At 40.8% G+C, this 21,462-nt stretch overlaps 1 protein-coding gene across 1 annotated transcript in view; it reads left to right on the forward strand.

Annotated features, from left to right (window-relative positions):
• Window positions 1-20,816, forward strand: part of LOC149168568 (protein DAY-LENGTH-DEPENDENT DELAYED-GREENING 1, chloroplastic-like) — a 281,952-nt gene extending 261,136 nt beyond the window's left edge. The window contains exon 7 of the mRNA XM_089428314.1: window positions 20,346-20,816. Within this exon, the coding sequence (XP_089284440.1) occupies window positions 20,346-20,414 (69 nt within the window). The 3' untranslated portion in view covers window positions 20,415-20,816. The remainder of the gene's footprint in view (window positions 1-20,345) is intronic.
• The last annotated feature ends 646 nt before the right edge of the window (window positions 20,817-21,462 follow it).

Genomic DNA, 21,462 nt, shown 5'->3' on the forward strand with positions numbered 1-21,462 from the left:
TGATCGGTCTTCTTCCTGAATCTGTTGCCCACCACGTATTGTCGGAATTTGGCCAATGCATGGATGATGGCTAGCATCTCCCTGTCATAGATAGAATAAAGCCTCTCATGATTAAGGAGCTTCTGACTCTCAAAAGCTATTAGATGGCCTCCCTGTGACATGACTGTAACAATGCCCTCACCTGATGCATCACACTCCAAGGTGAATGGTTGTGTAAAGTTGGGCAAAGACAACACTAGACAACTGCTCATCACCTCCTTGAGGTGCTCAAATGTTGCCTGTGCTCTATCTATCCATGTGAATGCCCCCTTCTTAGTTAGATCTGTGAGGGGTGTTGCTAATTGTGAGAAGCCCTTTACGAATTTCCTGCAGTATGTGCAAATGCCCACAAATTGGTCACATTCGAAGGAACTGGCCAGTCCTAGATGGCTCTAATTTTCTCCTCATGCACTTGCACTCCATCCTCTCTAATAATGTGTCCCAAGTAGAACATCTCAGTCAGCCCAAACTCGCACTTGGACATCTTCGCATAGAACTGTTGCTCCTCCCAGATGCGTAGCTGCTTGCGGAACACATGGTTCATGTAGGACTGGAAGGTAGCCGGTGCGTTGGTTAGCCCAAAGGGTATAACCAGGAACTCAAATGGCCATAATGACATTTGAAAGTTATCTTAGGGATGTCTTGATCCCTCCCTTGAGACTGATGGCACCCCGAGTGTAAGTCTATCTTAGAGAAGTATTTAACTCCTCTATGTTCATCCATAAGCTCATCTATGTGGGGAACAGGGTAGTGGTTCTTCAGGGTCTTCTTTCGTAATGTAGGATCCTTCTTTTTCACCAAAACAACTGATGAAGCGAAGGGGCTAGAGTTGGGCCTAATGTGCCCAAATTCCAGCAACTCCTGGATAGCTTGTGCAATCTCATCCCGATAGGCCTTGGGATGCCTATATTGGGTCCTGCCTATACCCTTGGCTCCAACCATATGGTGTGCTCAAACCCCCTATCAGGTGGTTGCCTCGGTGGGATGTCTCCAAACACTACTGGGTATCTGTCTGGTCTGAACATCTAGGTGTGGTGGTTTGGGCATGTCCCCTGCATCAGATATCCAGAGCTCTACAACCCATTCTATATCCCCATGTCTCAAGTTTGCCTCCATCTTGTGCACTGATATTGTTTGTTGGGGATATGAATGCATGCCTCTAAACAAAACTGGCCTCCCATTTGGCCCCGTGAACTCCATCTCCAAATTCTTCCAATCGGTGGTAACACGCCCCAAAGAGTAGAGCCACTGCACGCCAAGCACCACATTGGTGCCTAGAACGTCCACCACAAAGAAATGGTCCGTCATCAAATAGTTCCTCATTGTTGATTTGGGGTAGCATTGGATGTGCTCTAGCCATGAAAATTGGTGGAGAGGCTAAAGCACATGAGATCTCCAAGACACAGAAATGGTTTGGGGAAATTTTGCCTGGTGAAGGAGATATTAAAATAATTAATATTTTTAATGGGTTCCTAAGTCTAAACTTAGGAAAATAAAAATATTAATGGGTATTAATATAAAACTGGGTTAAAAGGTTCTAAATGACATGGATCAAGCCAAATCTAATCTTAGCCGTTGATTAGAGATGTAATCTCGGTCGTTGAAGACTCAATAGAAAAAGTATAAGAGGAGGCTTGAGGGTCAATTGGAGACACACCGAAGTGATCAGCCAGTTTGTTTTTCTAGAGAAGGGTTTGCTAAGAGAAATTGAACCAGTGATTAGTTGTAGTGAGGGGTAGTGAGTGCATAGCAGAGAGGCAGAGATAGTGTCGGAAGACTAGCGCAGAGGCAGAGAGGTAGACACAAAGCTAGAGGAGGCCACGCAAAGGTTAGCAGTGACTGCGCAGAGGGCTTGCGTGAGTGACGCAGAGGGCCATAGAGGCTGCGCAAAGCCTTAAAGGGTTGACATAGAAGGTTTCAGGCTCATGCAGTGCCTCAGAGAGGTGCTGGAGAGGGTTTCGTGGAGCAGACTTCCATAATATCTGCTTCCGAAGAGAGGTATTACTACCAGATAGAGATCTTTGTAGGGTGAACCCGTTTGGCACCCAGTTGTACTCAGAAAAGCTGCATAATAATAAAACCCTCAAAATTGCTGCACCGATTTTCCCAAGTTGGGTTTTTCCGGGGACGATTGTCCAAAATAATGTTGTCCCTTGTGTGTTTATCTATTTCTTTCATTTGTTGATCTGTAGATGGTTGAGACTGCATTGTGTTTATTTCAGTATTTATATGTTTAAATAACTTTTTCAGTAATTAACAAGTAGGAGAAATAAACCAGATAGTGCAGAAAAATTTCTAACGAGTTAGACTTAGAAATTTCAACATGGTATCAGAGAGTTGTAGATCACAAGAGGGCTGAGGTGTTGATTTGGGGAAGCATCAGATGTGCTCTAGCCATGAAAATTGGTGGAGAGGCTAAAGCACATGAGATCTCCAAGACCCATAAATGGTTTGGGAGATATTAAAATAATTAATATTTTTAATGGAGTTCCTACGTCTAAACTTAGGAAAAATAAAATACTAATGGGTTATTAATATAAAACTGGGTTAGAAGGTTCCAAAAGACATGGATAAAGCCAAATCTAATCTTAACCGTTGATTAGAGATTCAATTTCGGCCATTGAAGGACCAACAGGAAAAGTATAAGAAGAGGCTTGAGGGTTAGTTGGAGAATACAGTAGAGTGATTAGTCATTTGATTTGCTAGAGCAGTGTTGCTAAGCAAAGTCGAATCAGTGATCAACAACAAGGGGTAGTGAGCACTAGACAAGGAGGCAGAGATAGTGTCGAGAGACCAACACAGAGGCAGAGAGCGAGACGTAGCAGCCAGAGCAGGCCACGCAGAGACAACGTATAGGCTAGAGGGCCTGCGTCATCCATGCAAAGGGCTGCAAGAGTGAAGCAGAGGGTTCCAGAGGCTGCGCAGTGCCTCAGAGGGCTGATGTAGAGGGTTTTGAGGCTGATGCAAAGCAACAAGAGGTTGACGCAGTGCTTTAGATGTAGGAATTTACAAGGTAAGTTCCTCAGACAAAACACCAAAGGGCACTGCTCACCAACATATCACAGATCAATACACTAGTATTCTTGACGTGGTTAAAACCCTCAAAGAGGGAAACAGTCCACGGCCTAAGCCAACGTGGCCACTTTAGGCAATTTATTAATAAAAGAATGAAAATTTACATAAACTTCTCTCATGAACAGTTAACCTACAAATGACCCTCCATGCTCTTTAAATAGAGATCATGGACCAATCGGGTGTTAAGCCACGGATCAAGTGTCGGTAATGCCGAGGAGAGAATGAACCGTCGGATCACTTCATGTCTAGAACATATCGTGACCGTCGGATTGTAAGTTACAAAAGTACATAGTAAAGAAACACACTTTACCTAACTCTACACTAGACCAAGTTATTCTTAACTATTTTCTATGTGACGAAATATCCTAACATCCCCCCTTAAGAACAACTTGGGATAGGATTGAAGGCTGTACAAATATGACACAATAGGAGAAGGAAGGAGGCACTAGAGCCTATGCCTCCTTAGTGACAACTTCCTGAATTCCAACCATAAATCAAAGTTTAGTAAACTTCGCCTTTGTGAGAGCCTTTGTAAAGATGTCTTCAACTTGATCATCTGTTGAACAATATTGCACTTCAAGAACATGGTCATGAATGAGCTTTTTGATGAAGTGCATGTGCAGTTCAATGTGTTTGCTGCACTAATGTTGGACTGGATCTTTGCATAGTTGAATGGTAGTTTGATTATCACACCAAAGTGTAGTCGGATGCTGCCGCTGGAAGCCAAACTCTGACAGGATCTGACGAAGCCACAGGGCCTCCTTACTAGCTTCTACGACACCACGATACTCTGCTTCTTCTGAAGAAAGAGAAATAGCACTTTGTTTCTTGCAAGCCCATGTAATAGGTCTTGAACCAAGAGTGAACACATAACTTGCGGTAGACTTCTGATCATCAGGGTCACTAGCCCAATCAGAATCAGTGAAACCAACCAATAGAGGAGATGCTTCTGCACTGTAATGAATCCCAAACTGAACTGTACCTCGAACATAACGAAGTATTCTTTTAGCTGCTTTCCAATGACTTTCATGTGGGTTTTTCATAAATCGAGCAATAAGGCCAACAACAAAGGAAAGGTCAGGACGAGTATGGGTCAGATACAAATGTTTTCCTACAAGTTGACGGTATAAGGTAGCATCAACTTCAGGGGAAGTACAAGTGATTGAAAGTTTGGCTCCAGACTGAAAGGGAGAAGGGGCTGGCTTACAGTCTTCCATGTGAAAATGGCATAGAAGATCACAGGCATACTTGGACTGGGAAAGGGAAATACCTTCCTTGGATTGCAAGACTTGAAGACCAAGAAAATAATACAAGTGTCCTAAGTTTGTCATTTCAAACTTCTTTTTAAGGTTGGACTTCACATGGTTTATAAGGTTGGGATCACTACCAGTAAGGATAAGATCATCAACATAAAGAACAAGAATGATAAGAGACTTGCCCACTTTCTTGGTGTAAACAGTATTGTCAGAATGACACTTAAAATAGCCAGTTTCTAAAAGAAAGCTATCCATTTTGGCATACCAAGCTCGAGGGGCTTGCTTGAGACCATAAAAGGGATTTCTCAAGCTGACATACAAGGCTGTAGTCTGTTTGTATAAAGCCAGTAGGTTGTTCCATATAGATTTCTTCATGCAGGTCTCCATGCAAGATGGCAGATTTAACATCCATCTGATGGACTTCCCATTTGAAAGAGGCAGCAAAGGAAAGAACAAGGCAGATAGAGTTCATTTTGGCAAGAGGGGAGAAGGTTTCAGTATAGTCAATGCCTTCAACTTGTGAAAAACCCTTAGCAACAAGATGAGCTTTATGTTTATCGACTTTTCCATCTGGGCCATACTTGGTTTTGTAAACCCATTTGCATCTAACAAGTTTTCGTCCCTTTGGAAGAGGAACAAGATCCCATGTATCATTTTCCAATAATGAACGATATTCTTCATTCATAGTTGCGTCCCAATCTGGATGGCCTGAAGCTTCTGCAAAGGTGTCAGGATCATAATTCACTAAAGCTTGAGCCAGTAAAGAAGAGGCTCTATCGAACTGAGAACGTGTGCGACGTTGATCTGTAGGATCACCGACAAGAGTACCTGCTGCATTCCGAGTAGCACGGACCCATTTTGGAAGTTGAGGAGCTGAAGGAGGATCCTGAGGTGGGGGAGGATTGTCATCCTCGCTGTCATCATCTGAAGAAGAAATATTTTTAGAAGTAGAAGGGATTGAGAGAGGTGGCACATCCACCGCACTAGGCTTGTAGGCCGATATATTTTCAGCAAACTTTACATCTCTTCTAATGATAACATTTTTGGATTGAAGTGGAATAAGTCTATATCGTTTGGCATCTTCAGAATATCCAACAAAAATACATTTTTCACTATTAGCTTCTAAAGCTTTATGTTTCTCATCTGGAATATGGGCCCATGCTTCACTTCCAAAAACACAAAAGTGACTTACATCTGGTTTAATTGAGCTCCATGCTTCTTCTGGAGTGATGTTCTTTAAAACCTTAGTAGGAGAGCGATTTACTATGTAATTTGCACAGTTAATTGCTTCTGCCCAAAAACTAAGACTAAGTCATTTAGATTGAAGCATACAATTAGCCATTTCCTTTAAGGTGCGATTCTTCTTTTTAGCTACACCATTTTGTTGTGGAGTATATGGAACAGTATGTTGCATTTGAATTCCATTCTCAGTGCAAAAGTTGATGAATTTGTTGTTAACATATTCTCCGCCATTATTAGATCTTAGCTTAAGAATTTGATGTCCAGATTGTTTTTCAACAAAGGCCTTAAAGGCCAAGAACATGTTAAATACTTCACTCTTGAGTTTTAAGAAGTATACCCAAGTGCGTCTGGAGAAATCATCAATGAAAGTTAAGAAATACTTGTAGCCAGAGAATGAAACAACTGGAAGTGGACCACATAAATCACTATGCACAAGCTGTAAAGGGGCTGAGGCGTGCTAAGAGGAATGTTTTCAAAACTATCCTGATGATGTTTTCCAAGTACACATCCGAAACAAACACCATCTGTGCAATATACCATTGGAAGACCTGCCACCATTTTTTCTTTACATAGATTTTGAAGGGAGCGATAGTTTAAGTGACCAAATCACTCATGCCAAAGTTTGCTCACTTCATCGTTATGAGCAACAAATACCGAGGGAAGATTTGATGACCCAAAGTTGTTAAATTTATACAACCTTGTAGAATCATTAGCAATGCCAGTAGCTAAAATCTATCTAGGATCTCTTAGGTCCTTAATTACAACATCGTGAGGTGAAAACTCAACGATTTTACCTTCACTTGAATGAGTTATCTGATATACAGATAGAAGGTTGTAGGATAAGGTTGGAACACATAATACATCATTAAATTGACCATTGTCTATATGAACAGTTGCAGTCCCTACAACACTAAGAGATTTGTCATCACCAACATATATATATTTTTAGTGTTACAATCATTTAAGAAGAAAACATGGCTTTGTTTTTGGCCATGTGATAAGAAGCTCCAGAATCAATGAGCCACTCATGAGAATGAGAAGAAGAAGATACATTTAGTGCATAGCCAGATCGAGATGCTTGACAACCACATGTAGAAAGTGCTATTCCTAAAGATGAAGTTGAAGTTGAAGAGTGCTCCAAATGGATGTTATGCTTTTTCATTGCTGCTTCCAAGGCTTTCATCTTCTTAAAGCATTTGGATTCTAAGTGGCCATCTCGATTACAAAAGTGGCAATGTCTATCAGTCTTCTTCCCTTTGTTTTTATTTGCCTTATCATTTTTTTGAAATGATTTTTCATTTTGAGACTGAAATTTCTTAGGACCCTTGTTTGGTTTAGGACCATTATTTTCAGGATACGACTTCTTAGGATTCTTTGAATTTTGTTGCTGCTGAGCGGCTAAGGCTTTCTTAGAAGAGTTTCCAAGATTAAGAAGACCAAGATAAAAGAGTTTTCCTTGTTCTCTTATTAAAGAATCACAAAAGGCATCAAAGGAAGGGGAATCATAGTCTTGTCCTTGAGAAATGAAGGCTTCTCTTATAGAATGGAAGGTGGAAACAAACACAGAGTAGGCTGGCCCCAACTTAGTAAGAATGGAATAGATAAGGCTACCATCTTCTTTCTTAACCTTAACACCTTCCAAGAGAAGTCTAAGGGTCTTGAACTTGGACAAAAAATCTTCAGCGAAAGAAAAATTATTGGGGTCCAATGTAAGCAACTCATTTTCGAGTTGATGGGTTCTAATTTCATTTTTAATTCCAAAAATTTTGGTGATCTGTTTCATTGCTTCATTAGGAGTATCAAGTTCTACGATATGGAATCTAAGGTCTAGAGAAATAGATATCCCTATTAACCCATGTGCTTGATCTTGCCTATTTTCCCATTTGGCTGCCTTATCTTCATCTTGAGGTTTGGTTTTTTGGCCTGAGGCTATTCTGTAAAGACCTTTACTTCTGAGTAAATCCACAATGTAGGACCAACATTGGAAGTAGTTGGTGCTGTCAAGAATAACTTGGAATTGACTTTCCATTTTAACATAAACTGAAGTTGTAGATGTTGAAACTAAGTGTTCCAATGGAAAGATCTCGAAAAATTAGGTTGATTAAATAAAAACGGCTCTGAAAACAACTTCTGGATGAAGAAGTTATGGCTTTTTGAAGAAAAGTTGTTGAAGATGTCGACAAAGTGTGTGAATGTGCGGAAATGAATGATAATGTTATATTTAAAAAAAAAATTCTCCACCCTTTCCAAATATAAATCTAATTAGCTCACTTTAAAAAAAAAAAGTTATGTGACTCACTTTTATAAATAAGTGAAAGTCACTTTTACAATGGTACTTTATGAGCTACCCACTACATTGTAACTTAAATAAAAGATAAAGGGACTTTAGAATAATAAGTGACTCACTTTTTATAATGGGTGAGAACAGTTTTACATAAAGTAACTTTAAAACATAAGCTACATGTGCTTTTTAAAAAAGTAACTCAACAAAAAGAAAGTTTTGAACCCAAGACCTCTATTCTCATAAAGTAACTTTGGACCAAGTGAGCCAGTTTAAAAGGTTAGTTTTGGAAAAGATGAAGGGTTTTTATATATATATATATTTTATTAGTCACTGAAGCTTTGGGGTGCTTGCTTACTTGAGAAATCTCTTTTTGCCTATAAAACAAAAAACACAAAACCCAACACGGACATACAAAAAAAAACAAACCTTACGGCTTGATGTTAGCTTTAGCTAGAAACTAAATATTTTCCTCAATGTCTCTGATTTTCGAGATCACACTAAGGTGCGGCGGAAAAGAGCATATGCATGAGAAAAATACTTCCTTTCTGTTTCTGATTTTCCCAGATCACACAGAGTCGCGAGGCAAAGAGCATATGCAGAAATGAAAGGTATAGATCCGGCAATAAAAAACAGAGAGCTAAATAAACCGAAATAAACAAAGAGAAAATAACTAAACACTGTAATTAAACACTATATACCTCCAGATCTTAAAAATGACATAGCTAGGGCTACCAGAGACTTTTTCGTGTCAAACGAAAGGGGTTCCTCACTAGAACAGATGCTCCTAATGCAATACAACAGTGCCCTCAGCCCGAAAGCAGTCAGAAACAGTAGATCTAGGAAACGACAATTGAATGCAGTTCTACCGGCTTCAGATTTGGATCACCAATGAATGCGGCCCTCAACTTGGCTCTGATACTATGTAGGAATTTACAGGGTAAGTTCCTCAGACAGAACACCAAAGGACACCATTCACAATTAAATCACAGATCAATACACCAGTATTCTTGACGTGGTTAAAACCCTCAAAGAGGGAAACAATGCATGGCTTGAGCCAACGCGGCCACTTCAGGCAATTTATTAATAAAAGAATGAAAATTTACATAAGCTTCTCTCACGAACGGTTAACCTACAAATGACCCTCCATGCTCTTTAAATAGAGATCATGGACCAATCAGGTGTTAAGCCACAGATCAAGTGTCGGTAATATCGAGGAGAGAATGAACTGTCGGATCACTTCATGTCTAGACCATATCGTGACTGTCGGATTGTAAGTTACAAAAGTACATAGTAAAGAAACACACTTTACCTAAATCTACACTAGACCAAGTTATACTTAACTATTTCCTATGTGTCGGAATATCCTAACATTAGAGTTGCTGGAGAGGGTTTCGTGGGACAAGTTTTCTGAATTGCTACCGAGGCAGATTTCTAGCCAAAGAATCTAGATCAGTGTTGTAGGTGCACAGAAGATTGGAGAGGTGCAACTTGACTATTGGCAAAAGGATTTCCAGAAGGGAAATCGTGACTCAGAGGGAGTCCAACAGAGAACTTCCAAGCGAGAAGTAGAGAGACTGAGCAAGAGTCGAAGAGAGAACTTCCTGAGGGAAGTAGAGAGACTCAAAGGAGTCGACAAAAGAACAGAGAGATGGCCATGAATGGGTTGAGGGATCAGGACAGGCTAGACGGGGCATCCAACTTTGTGGTTTGGAAGGCCAGGATCCTGTCCATTCTAGATAGACATCTTATCAAGGCCTACGCCTTGAGAACAATGGCGATCCCAATTGCCCGGTTGATAATGAGAAGTACAAGGAGGCAATGGCCAAGACGAAATGCATCATTCTTGATGGGGTCAAGGATCATGTGGTCCAACATATTGCCGAGAAGGAGACGACAAAGGAAATGTGGGATGCCTTGAAGAAATTGTACCAGCATACTTCCGTGCAGAGGAAGATGTTACTTGAGAATCAATTGTAGTCATACCAGATGTAGAAGGGGGAGCAGATAGATCACTTCCTCGGTCGGTTGAAGGAGATCCAGGACCAATTGACTTCCATAAGGGCCACACCGGATGAGGAGATGTTGGTGAAGACTGCACTTAACGCAGTCTCCGAGGAGTGGGAGACATTTGTCCAGAGCATACCGGGTAGGGCGGATCTTCCAAATTGGGAAGAATTTTGGGTAGCTCTTCGCCAAGAGGAGATCAGGTGGTTGAGCAAGACAAAAAGTAGCAGCAAAGGAGTTCGGATCAAGAAGGAAGAGGAAGAGGATGCAACTCTGGCATCTGCGGGAAAGCAGGAGAAGAGGAAGAAAAAGGACCTCTTCAAGGTCAAATGCTTCAACTGTGGGGAATTGGGTCATTATGCGAACAAGTGTCTGAGGAAGAAGAACAAGGGAGAGGCGTCTGACTCTAAGGCAGCACCAACGGAGGCAGAGAAAGAGGTCGAGGAGGATGATGATTGTGCCATGAGTGCTCATGTACCTCTAGAGAAGAGTTGTAGTCAGGAGGACTACATGTGATGAGGGGCAGGATCCTTGAGGTACCCAACTTCTTGGATTATACCTTGCTACAGGAGCCCTGAAGAGAGAGTAGCAGCACTGGCAGATGTCGGTAGAGACAGACGCGGATGAAGCGGCAGAGAGTGCTACAGTGCAGGAGTCCCCGGGCAGCGCGAGGCTAGTAGGCTGCAGCAGTGAGGGAGGCACGAAGAGTGTTGCAACGGTGAAGGATGGCATAGAGAGGTTTGCAACGGTGCAGGATGACACATAGAGGTCTGCAACAACGCGAGATGTAGGGAGTTGTTGCAGCAGTGCAGAGGTCAGTAGAGGGAGGACTTGTTAGCGCCAGAGAGAGCTTCAGCATCAGGAGTGTTTCTAGCCTGACAGGCATGTCAAAAGTTGGGTGGATCAGCTACTTACTTTTCAGTAACTGAGTTGCAATGCAGTAGCACGATGCAGCATGATGATAGGGGGTTATAGTGCAAATGCAGTGTTGGGAGAAAGGACCAGCAACAGCACAGATGTAGAGGGAGCTGCCGTACGAATGCAACAATGGCAGTGGCAGGGCCATGGGCAATAGTACAAGATGTAGAAGTGCAGAGGATGTTGGGCGGAGAGGCCTAGCATCAACACAGGTAACGGTGCCATATAATCAGAGTAATGCTCAGTGAGGCGTATTACTAGAGCATAATCCTCGCTAAGAGGGAGTGCTGATTTGGGGTAGCATCGGATGTGTTCTAGTCATGAAAATTGGTGGAGAGGCTAAAACACATGAAATCTCCAAGACCCATAAATGGTTTGGGCAGATTCTAACTGGTTTGGGAGATATTAAAATAATTAATATTTTTAATGGATTTCCTAAGTCTAAACTTAGGAAAAATAAAATATTAATGGGTATTAATATAAAACTGAGTTAGAAGGTTCCAAAAGACATGGATCAAGTCAAATCTAATCTTAGTCGTTGATTAGAGATTTAATCTCGGCCATTGAAGGACCAATAAGAAAAGTATAAGAAGAGGCTTGAGGGTCAGTTCGAGAATACACCAAAGTGATCAGTCATTCGATTTTCTAGAGTGGGGTTGCTAAGCAAAGTCGAATCAGTGATCAACAGCGAGGGGCAGTGAGTATTGGATAGAGAGGTAGAGATAGTGCTGAGAGACTAGCGCAGAGGCAGAGAGAAAGATGTAACAGCAAGAGCAGGCCACGCAGAGCCCAACAGACACAGCGCGGAGGCTAGAGGGCCTGCGTCATCCACGCAGAGGGCTGCAGGAGTGACGCAGAGGGTCCCAAAGGCTGCGTAGTGCCTCAGAGGGCTGACGCAGAGGGTTTTGAGGCTGATGCAGTGTTTCAGAGTTGCTAGAGAGGGTTTCATGGGACAGGTTTTTTGAATACCTGTTTCGAATAGAGAGGTATTACTGTCGGTTGTTTTTCTCTGTCGGGTGAGCCAGTTTGGCACCCAATGGTATTCAAGGAAATACTGCATAATAATAAACCCTCAGAATAGTTGCATTGATTTTCCCGCATTGGGTTTTTCTAGAGACGATTGTCCAAATATAACGATGTCACTTGTGTGTTTGTTTTCTTTCAGCTATTGATTTGTAGATGTTGAGACTGTATTGTGTTTATTTCGTTATTTATTAACTTGTTTAGAATTAACAAGTAGAAGACATAAACTAGAAGAATATAGATTAAATTTCTAACGGGTAATGCTTAGAAATTTCAACAGAAGGCACTAGTTGAATCAGAGAATTTGCAGCAAAAACAACTGTCCCGAGTGACAGAAATTGTTCCTAAGCAGAAAGCAGCAGAGAAGGGGTGACGCAAAGGGCCTGCGTCATCAGTTCGAGCCAGAGAAGGGGCCAGCGTAGAAGCAGAAGAGGCTCACGAAGAACCAAGTCATCCTGCTCAGCCAAGTAGGAGTGACGCAGTTGGCTAGTGGAGCGAATCAGCCACTGCCGAGATTGCGCAGAGCCTAGAGGCTCTATTCTTCAGTTGCTGGGGTATAGGAAGCTGTGCGCAGATTGTGGAGTGTGAAGCTGGTGGGGTGATGTTGTTGTTGACACAGAACAATACTTAATGGGACAAAACCAAGGTAGAAGGTAGTCGCTACCTAGGCGGATTTCTAGCCAAGAAATCCATATCAGTGTTGCAGGAGAAAAGGAGAGGTGCGATTCGACTATTGGTAGAAGGATTTCCGTGAGGGAAATCAAGACTCAGAGGGAGTCAAAGAGAGAACTTCCAGGAGGAGTAGAGACCTAGAGGAGTCGAAAAGAAGAGTAGAGATGGCCATGAACGGAATGAGGGATCAGGATAGGCTGGACGAGGCGTTCAACTTTGTCATTTGGAAGGCCAGGATCCTATCTGTTTTAGATAGACATCGCATCAAGGCCTTCACCTTGAGAACCATGGCTATCCGAGTCAACCCAGCTGATAACGAAAAGTATGAGGATGCGATGGCCAAGGCAAAGTGCATAATCCTTGATGGGGTCAAGGATCATGTGGTTCAGCATATTGCTGAGAAGAATACGACAAAGGAGACGTGGGATACCTTGACGACATTGTATTAGGGCACTTCCATGCAGAGGAAGATGCTACTGGAGAATCAACTACGGTCATATCAGATGCAGAAGGGGGAGCAGATAGATCACTTCCTCAGTAGGTTGTAGGAGATTTGGGACCAATTGAGTTCCATAGGGGCCACGCCGGATTAGGAATTAATGGCGAGGACCGCCATAAACGCAGTCTTCGAGGAGTGGGAGACATTCGTCCAAAGTATTTTGGGCAGAGTGATTCTTCCAGGATTGGAAGAACTATGGGTAGCTCTTCGCCAAGAAGAGATTAGACGACTGACCAAGGTGGGAAGCAACGACAAAGGAGCCTAGGTCAAGAAAGAGGAGGAAGAGGATGCAACTCTGGCATCTGCAAGGCAGCAGGGGAAGAGGAAGAAAAAGGACCTCTCCAATATTAAGTGCTTCAACTGTGGGGATCTGGGCCATTATGCAACCCAGTGTCCTAGGAAGAAGGATAAGGGAGAGGCGGCTGACTCCAAGGCAACACCAGCCAAGGCGGAGAAGGAGGTAGAGGATGATGACGATTGTGCCATGAATGCTCATGTACCTCTAGAAAAGAGGTGGGGAGACATCGAGCTGTAGTTAGGAGGACTACAGGAGATGAGGGGCAAGATCCTTAAGGTACCCAAACTCTTGGATCATATCTAGCTACGGGAGCCCCGAAGTGACAGTAGTAGGATGGCGAATGTCGGTAGAAGCGGATGCGGATGGAGCGGCAGAGAGTGCTAGAGTGCAGTAGTCCCTGACAGCATAGAGAGGGTTGCAGCAGTGCGAGAGGCACAGAGGAGGTTGCAGCAGTGCAGAAAGGCACAATCGTATTTGCAGCGGTGCGAGAGGCACAAAGTTTGTTGCAGCAGCGTAGAGGCAACAAAGGGAGCACAGGATAGCAACAGAGATAACTTTAGCATCAGGAGGGTTTCTAGCCTGACAAGGATGTCAGTAGTTGGGTAGATCAGTTACCATCGTCTCAGTAACTGAGTTGCAGTGCAACAATAGCAATGGTAGTGCTATGGGCAGCACGATGCAACATGATGAGAGAGGGCTGCAGTGCAGATGCAGTGTTGGGAGGAAGGACCAGCAACAACATGGATGCAGAGGGAGCTGTCGTACAGATGTAGCAGTGGCAGTGGTAGAGCCATGGGCAATAGTACGTGATGCAACAGTGCAGAGAATGTTGGACAGGAAGGCCAAGCATCAACACAAGTAGAGGTGCCGGATGATTAGGGTGATGCTTAGTGATGGAGTATTACTAGAGCACATTCCTAGTTAAGAGGGAGTGTTGATTTGGGGTAGCATCGGATGTGCTCTAGCCATGAAAATTGGTGGAGAGGCTAAAGCACATGAGATCTCCAAGACCTAGAAATGGTTTGGGGAAATTCAGCTCGGTGAAGGAGATATTAAAATAATTAATATTTTTAATGGGCTCCTAAGTCTAAACTTAGGAAAATAAAAATATTAATGGATATTAATATAAAACTGGGTTAGAAGGTTCTAAATGATATGGATCAAGCCAAATCTAATCTTAGCCGTTGATTAGAGATGTAATTTTGGCCGTTGAAGACTCAACATAAAAAATATAAGAGGAGGCTTGAGGGTCAGTTGGAGACATACCAGAGTGATCAGTTAGTTCGATTTTTAGAGCGGGGTTTGCTAAGAGAAATCAAACCAGTGATCTGTTGCAGCGAGGGGTAGTGAGTGCATAACAGAGAGGCAGAGATAGTGTCGGAAGACCAGCGCAGAGGCAGAGAGGCAGACACAGAGCCAGAGGAAGCCATGCAGAGGCCAGCAGTGACTGCAAAGAGGGCCAGAGGGCCTGCGTGAGTGACGCAGAGGGCCAGAGAGGTTGCACAAAGCCTCTTCAGGCTGATGCAGAGGTCAGGAGGGCTGACGCAGTGCCTCAGAGAGGCGCTGGAGAGGGTTTCATGGAGTAGACTTTTAGAATATTTGCTTCCAAAGAGAGCTATTATTGCCAAATAGAGATCTTTGTAGCGTGAGCCAGTTCGACACCTAGTTGTACTCAAAAAAGGGGCATAATAATAAAACCCTTAGAACTGCTGCACTAGTTTTCCCAAGTTGGGTTTTTCCGGGGACGATTGTCTAAAATAACGGTGTCCCTTATGTGTTTGTCTATTTCTTTCTGTTGCTGATCTGTAGATGGTTGAGACTGCGTTGTGTTTATTTTAGTATTTATATGGTTAAATAACTTGTTCAGTAATTAACAAGTAGGAGAAATAAACCAGATAGTGCAGAATAATTTCAAACGGGTTAGACTTAGAAATTTTAACACCCATCACCACTGTCATGCCAAGAACGTAACTGGTACACTGCATGGTGCGGTCTCCTAGCACCAAAACGAAGAAACCCTCAAAGGACTCTGTGTGTATGCCTCTCCCCTCCACCTTTTGGGCATATACAAAATTATGGGTCGCCCCACTGTCTACTAGCATTCAAACGTGTTGCCCCTGCACCGTGCCCTTGATCCTCAAAGTAAGGTACTTCAACACTCGCCGAAGTGAAGTGATAACTCCTGTGGCTGATAAGAAAGGAGAGCCTTCTGGTGGGGGTGGTGGGCCTTTGTTGTTGCTGCCTTGCACACACACCTACATTAGTGAGAAAAAAACCCTTAAACCCACAAGGTGTGGTTTGGTGGCAAAACTAAGAGATGGGGTTGTCACTTATTCTCAACTCTCTTCGTTAAAGCTCTCTCCTAGGTAAGCTAAGAGGGGTGGTCCCTAATGAAAAGTTAGATGATATGAGTTTCTAGGAGATCCTAAATTCAGTTGGACTACTTCAAGATTATGAGCAAGTTCAACTAGTATGATGAGCAATACAAGATATGAAATGAAAGATATTCCCAATGATCATCAACACATAATTCAAAGATAAGCATGTGAAACCAATGCCTTATTTATTGTTTCAAAATAGTAAAGACTTGCTCAAAAATAAAATATTTCAAAATGAAACACCAAGTAGTACTGCAAAACAAATAAATGTTAGATAAGAATGATATCAATCTGCAAGATATATAATTGCTCTTAAAGAAATGCTTTAAGCAAAGATGCTACCATTCATGATTCAAAAACATGTAAAACAACAATGTAAAATAACTTGCAACATGAAATGAAATAAACCAAAGCTTCACTTGCAAAAGAAAGATATTGTACTTACTCAAAGGAAATACTTCAAGAATAAATTCAATAGATATTCACCGTAACAAGTACATGAAATAAACTTGCAAGTAAGAAAAATTTAGAAATAAAATGTGTTAGGATGAGATGCACTTAACTAAAGTGAAATGAAATTATCTTGGTAAGTTTTAGACTAAATGTCTATTCTAGGTGAGAGACTTACTTTTCAAACTCTTTCCAAAGGGTAAAGATTGGGGTGACTGCAAGGAAGAGGGGTCGAGGAGGCACTAGTCGTCGTTAACGATACCCTTCCCTTAATCCTTATAAGCCATGTGTGCCTTCTTTCCTACAAGGAGACAATGCCACCTTCATAACTGCAGGGTCACACACTTTACTTTACTCTGTACCAATTGGAAGAACTTTTCAAGAAAATCTTTGCCCTATGATGTCTATCAACCAAGCTTATGCTTGGAGGTAAAGTTAGTTAGAAATGCAAGTTGTGCTAATATGCCTAAATGAAATGGATGTAAGTTCTCCCCAAAAAAATATTGATTTGCAATGCTTTCAAAATAAAAACAATGAGATAGTGCTAAACATAAATTGCAAATATAACTTCAGTTGGAGAAATAAAATGGATATTAGTTCGTAAGTGTTGCATGTGCTTCATCAATTGATTGAAAGTAGACAAGCTAAATGAAATGAGACAACCAATTTTGCTTAAGGTAAAATTGCTTCAAATGAAGTAAAATGCTCCAATAATCACCAAAATAATAGCATAAGTTAACACAATAATGAAGCATGTATCAAATAGTTGTGAAGCAATTTAACAAGTTGAGTGCAAAAATGGATAAATCAAAGCTTGTCTACAAAGTAAAGTATTTGCAAATAAATGAAATTTCTTGAGATACAAGTTGCAAATGTTGAAACATTAAACATGCAAGAACTTGGATAGCAAAATTAACAAATGAAATGTAAAGTGAGGTGGTGTTATTTTCCAATTAAGCATGCAAATGAAATGAGTACGAAAAACTAAGAGAATAAAATGTGAAGTCAATCCACCCACATAATCCTCTCTCTAAATGGAAAGGAGGGATGCCATGGGTAAAATCTCAAGCCCCCACAAGCAAACTTCGATCTTTTATTAAAAATTACAATGAGAAGAGGGCCCTTCAAAGGCCTCAACTAAACTTTGAGGAGAGTCTTCGCAATAATTGCTTGAAACTTGGACACTAGACCTCCTTCCTTGAGAAAGTAATGACAAGATTTCACAAAACTTTGGCAATGGAATACAAGAAAAATTCCTCGAAATAATGTCTTGGAAATGTAGCCTCTTGAAATGATGAAATATGCCAACGAAGGAAGAGAAAAGGGCAGATTTGATGGCTGCTATGACACAACTTTGGGACAGCGAATGGTTATCACTTCAAACAGAGATATATGGAAACTCTTATGCAAGGGAAACAAGGTGAAATTTTCTTCCAAATGCCCATGACCCAACAGAGATGGAGGCTGCCCCTTGTTAGATCACGGCCAGCAGAAAAATCACTCTTCAAGAGCTTTGAAAAATCAGCACTAAGGGTCTGCAAAAAGGGTTAGTAGTTTCCAAACATGCAATCTCTCAATACTGCCAACAAAGATGAGCAAAGGATGTCAACAAAGTGCTGATTTTTTCTCTGCAAAACCAGTGCTCAAAAACCATAGATTCTAGCCATACAAAGCATGCTACGAAACCCTAATTACTTAACAGGCCCTTTATAACTTGAAGAGCACATGAAACAAATGTACATACCTCATGCAAAGTTTCGATGACTCATTCTTTCAACAAAGGTTCCCATACCTTCTGTTCTGAAGAACTTACTGCATATAGCTTAGTCAATTTGCCATATTAAAAGGTTCACTTCAATTGTAGGCTTGCTTTAAATAGTCCCAAGACTCTTGACAAGAATCTTTCAAGATGCTCTTGCCAAGGTATCTAGTTGTTGTTCCTCTTGACAGTCCTAATTCGTCTTCTATTATTGTTCCCTGCTTCAAACAATGCTTGGACATATCATCAAATACTTTTCTTATTTCGGTGCCTTCAATAATAGACCTGGTACCAATTTCATGTATTTCGGACTTATGCTATTACTTTGCAACCTCGGCCCTCTAGTTAGGGCTTCTTTTTGTTACTCTAATACTCTTCTAGGATAGGCCTAAGATACTTCTTTGACTGCAGCCTTGATCCTTCTTTATAGTTCTTGCCTTCACTGGACTATTAGCCCACTAACAATCCTTATTCAAACTATTTAGGATGAGGTTACAGGTCTCGGTCTTCCTTGTAAAGGAGTAGAGGACCCTCGACCTAGTATAGGCTTCTCTGTTATACCTCTTGGACCATCCTTAAAGATGAGTTGACTGCCTAAAGTGTGCTATTTGGTTCTTTGAAACACCTCAGAATCCTCGATCCCTTAGCCTAGGATTGCAGTCTTATTTTAGAGATTTGGAGCTACTGAAAAATTGTATAATGATAGCTCAGAAATATCCCTTTCTTACTTGGCTCTTGATCTAACTGACTCGTCCTTCAAGACAAATGCAGACAGTTCCTTTTGCTTCACTATGAATACTTCAGAGATGTATAAATCTTGGAATAACACAAGTGATCTTCTAGCTGCCTAGACTCTTGACCTTAGCTCTGATACCATGTTGGAAAATCGATTAGGGCAACATTTTAATTTTTTTTTTCCTTGACAGTTATTTGTGATATTATATTCTTCTTCTTGATTATGTTTATGTTTTTATCATCAAATAAATGCCAAAACAATGAAGATCACAACCATACAAAGATGAACACAAGATATAGGCTCCAAGCCAGGGCAAAACCCCTCCAAGGGGAAAACCCAGAAAGAACTTTTCTTCTTATAGAATCAATTCAAAGGAGACTTCCAAGACCGAAACCTAGACCAGATCTACCACCAAGAACCAAGCCAACCAGCCAATCTTCCTTCTTCAATGCAAGACAAAGTCTCCAAGGGCAGCAAAGCAAAATTTCTTCATAAGAAGGCTCTTCTAGACTTCAAATCTCAGAAGTCAAGTCTACAACAATTTCCTGTAGTTTCGGACCTGTTCATGCCCAAAAACCCCAAGCCTCTCACACGTGTGAGCTATCCAGGCAGAATTTCAGACCTCTGAGTTATCTAAGGATATTTCTTCTTCTTTTCTAGGCTCTTCTAGCCTCTTGAAACCTTCACATTCCTTCTTCTAGACGCAGATCGAATCCAAGAGATATATGCTTGATGTGTGTCTCAAATAGGTCGAAGTTCCTCCTTTTTATAGCCTTCCAAGAGGCTCCATTAGCCCTCTCTAGGCCGACTTCTCCTTGGCTGGCCAACTTGGTCTTGGGAGCCTTCTAGACACTTCTAAATTAAAAATAATTTTTCTTTTCTTGATACAAGTGCCCGAAAAGGTTGTTTCCCCATCCAGCTTACGTATGGACGCAGAGGTGATACTCCGGATTCACATGATTGTGGACCAAATCTTCCCTCTACTAGTCTTCTTTGTGTACAATGTGACAATGACTCTTTGACTCATGTAAACCCTAGGAGCATTAAATGAATGCTTAACCTAGTGACAAATAACTTAAGCATGAAACTTGTGCTTTACAAAAATGTTTTTTTTGTTATTTACATCATTTTCTCTCTTCTATTGATAGGTACATAAGGATTACATCATGACATGGGTCAAATGACAATTATGAAGATTGAAACTAGTTACATTTTCGAACAGTTGTTTCTACAGAATATATTGCCATATTTCTATGTAATTTGGGAATACTTTAGTCATAGTTTAGACTACATTGTGACAGAGGAGATCCATCCCCTTTCTAGAGGGTTTATCAGGCCGTATACTAAATAGTTTAGAATACATTGTGGCAGAGAAGACCCTCCCCCTTTCTAGAGGGTTTATCAGACCGTATACTAAAGAAAGATCACCTCCCTCGCTGCTTCAACTATCTCTTCAAGTTGTGTTGCAGGGTGCTGAGAGACCTTTCTATAAGACAATGTCGCACTGAACTTCCTACTTTTGTTTTGTTCTTTTGATTTTCACCATGAACATATTCCTTAGGATTCAGAATCACTATTCTGTCCAAATTCCTGCAGGAATCTTAACTATGAGACTCTTTCAGTATTTATCGTTTTTATGAAGTGTTGGTGTGCTTGTATTTATTGTGTATGATCTACTATTGAGCATTCGTTGATGTGATTCTTTTTAACAGGTTTTCAAGTATCTTCCAAGGTTATCTCCTTCAACAGGTGCAACTTTTCATGAGATGAAGCGTCACTAGTGTAAAATCACCATTCTGATTGGATCAAGCTATTCAAGAACTTTTAGTCTCTTGACGAAATACGGATGATGAACAGTAATCATTATTTTGTCATTGATTGCTTCAATATTATTACCAAATCCTCATTTGTCAAGGACAATGCCTTGAACTTTCACATGATAGTATACGTTTCTATAATGATATGGGCTTCGAGTTACTAGTATTTTTGGAAGCTGTCATACAGATCAAGATTGTCTTCCTACATATATTTTTGGAAGCTGTCATACAGATCAAGATAGTCTTCCTACATCAATTTTGTAACTTTTTTTTATTATACCTACTGTGACCACAACGGAATTCACCAAATTTAATACTTGATGAGCATATTCAGTCTCAGCAATACATGAAAGATTTTTTTTGTCAGTGATGAACCTTTTTTGAAGTTTGATAACAGCAATAAATATGAAACATTTCTTGCTTTTTTAAAGCACGCCAGAGTATTTTTCCTTCTTGTGTCAACCACAAAACTCACATAAATGCATGCACATACTTCTAGATTATGGTGTTTTCTCTTTCTCCTCCATCATTCAAGGCATAACATAATCTATATCTAATGCTTTTAGAATTTTAATTTAATTATCAATAATTATTAGATGGATGGTAGGGTTTTAATGCCCATGGAATATTCTAGAATATTCATAGTAGTGTACACATATCAAAGGTTGAGATTTATCTTTGAAGTTGTTATTCTTCTTTTCCCCTTCTAATTAAATTGATTAATTAAAAAATGCAATATGAACAAGTGTCATATAAAATAAGTTATGGTCTTTTGGGCATGTGGTATTGATAAGCCATGGTAGTGTAGCAAAGCATATTTACAGATTAAGAATCTCCATGGTAAAGTGGGGTCAAATTTCCATGGTTAAGAATTTTGTTCCATGGTTTTTAAATGTATGTGTCTAACTTAATATTATTATTATTATTATTACAATAATTTATTTTTTATGGTTTTTTAAATTTTAAGTAAGTGAGATGTATAATGAATTAAGTGTTTTGATGCTTATTATGG

Source organism: Pinus tabuliformis, chromosome 4_2 (assembly GCF_031772625.1).
Source record: "Pinus tabuliformis cultivar Carrire ecotype Pingquan chromosome 4_2, CPIR1, whole genome shotgun sequence".
NCBI lineage: Eukaryota > Viridiplantae > Streptophyta > Pinopsida > Pinales > Pinaceae > Pinus > Pinus tabuliformis.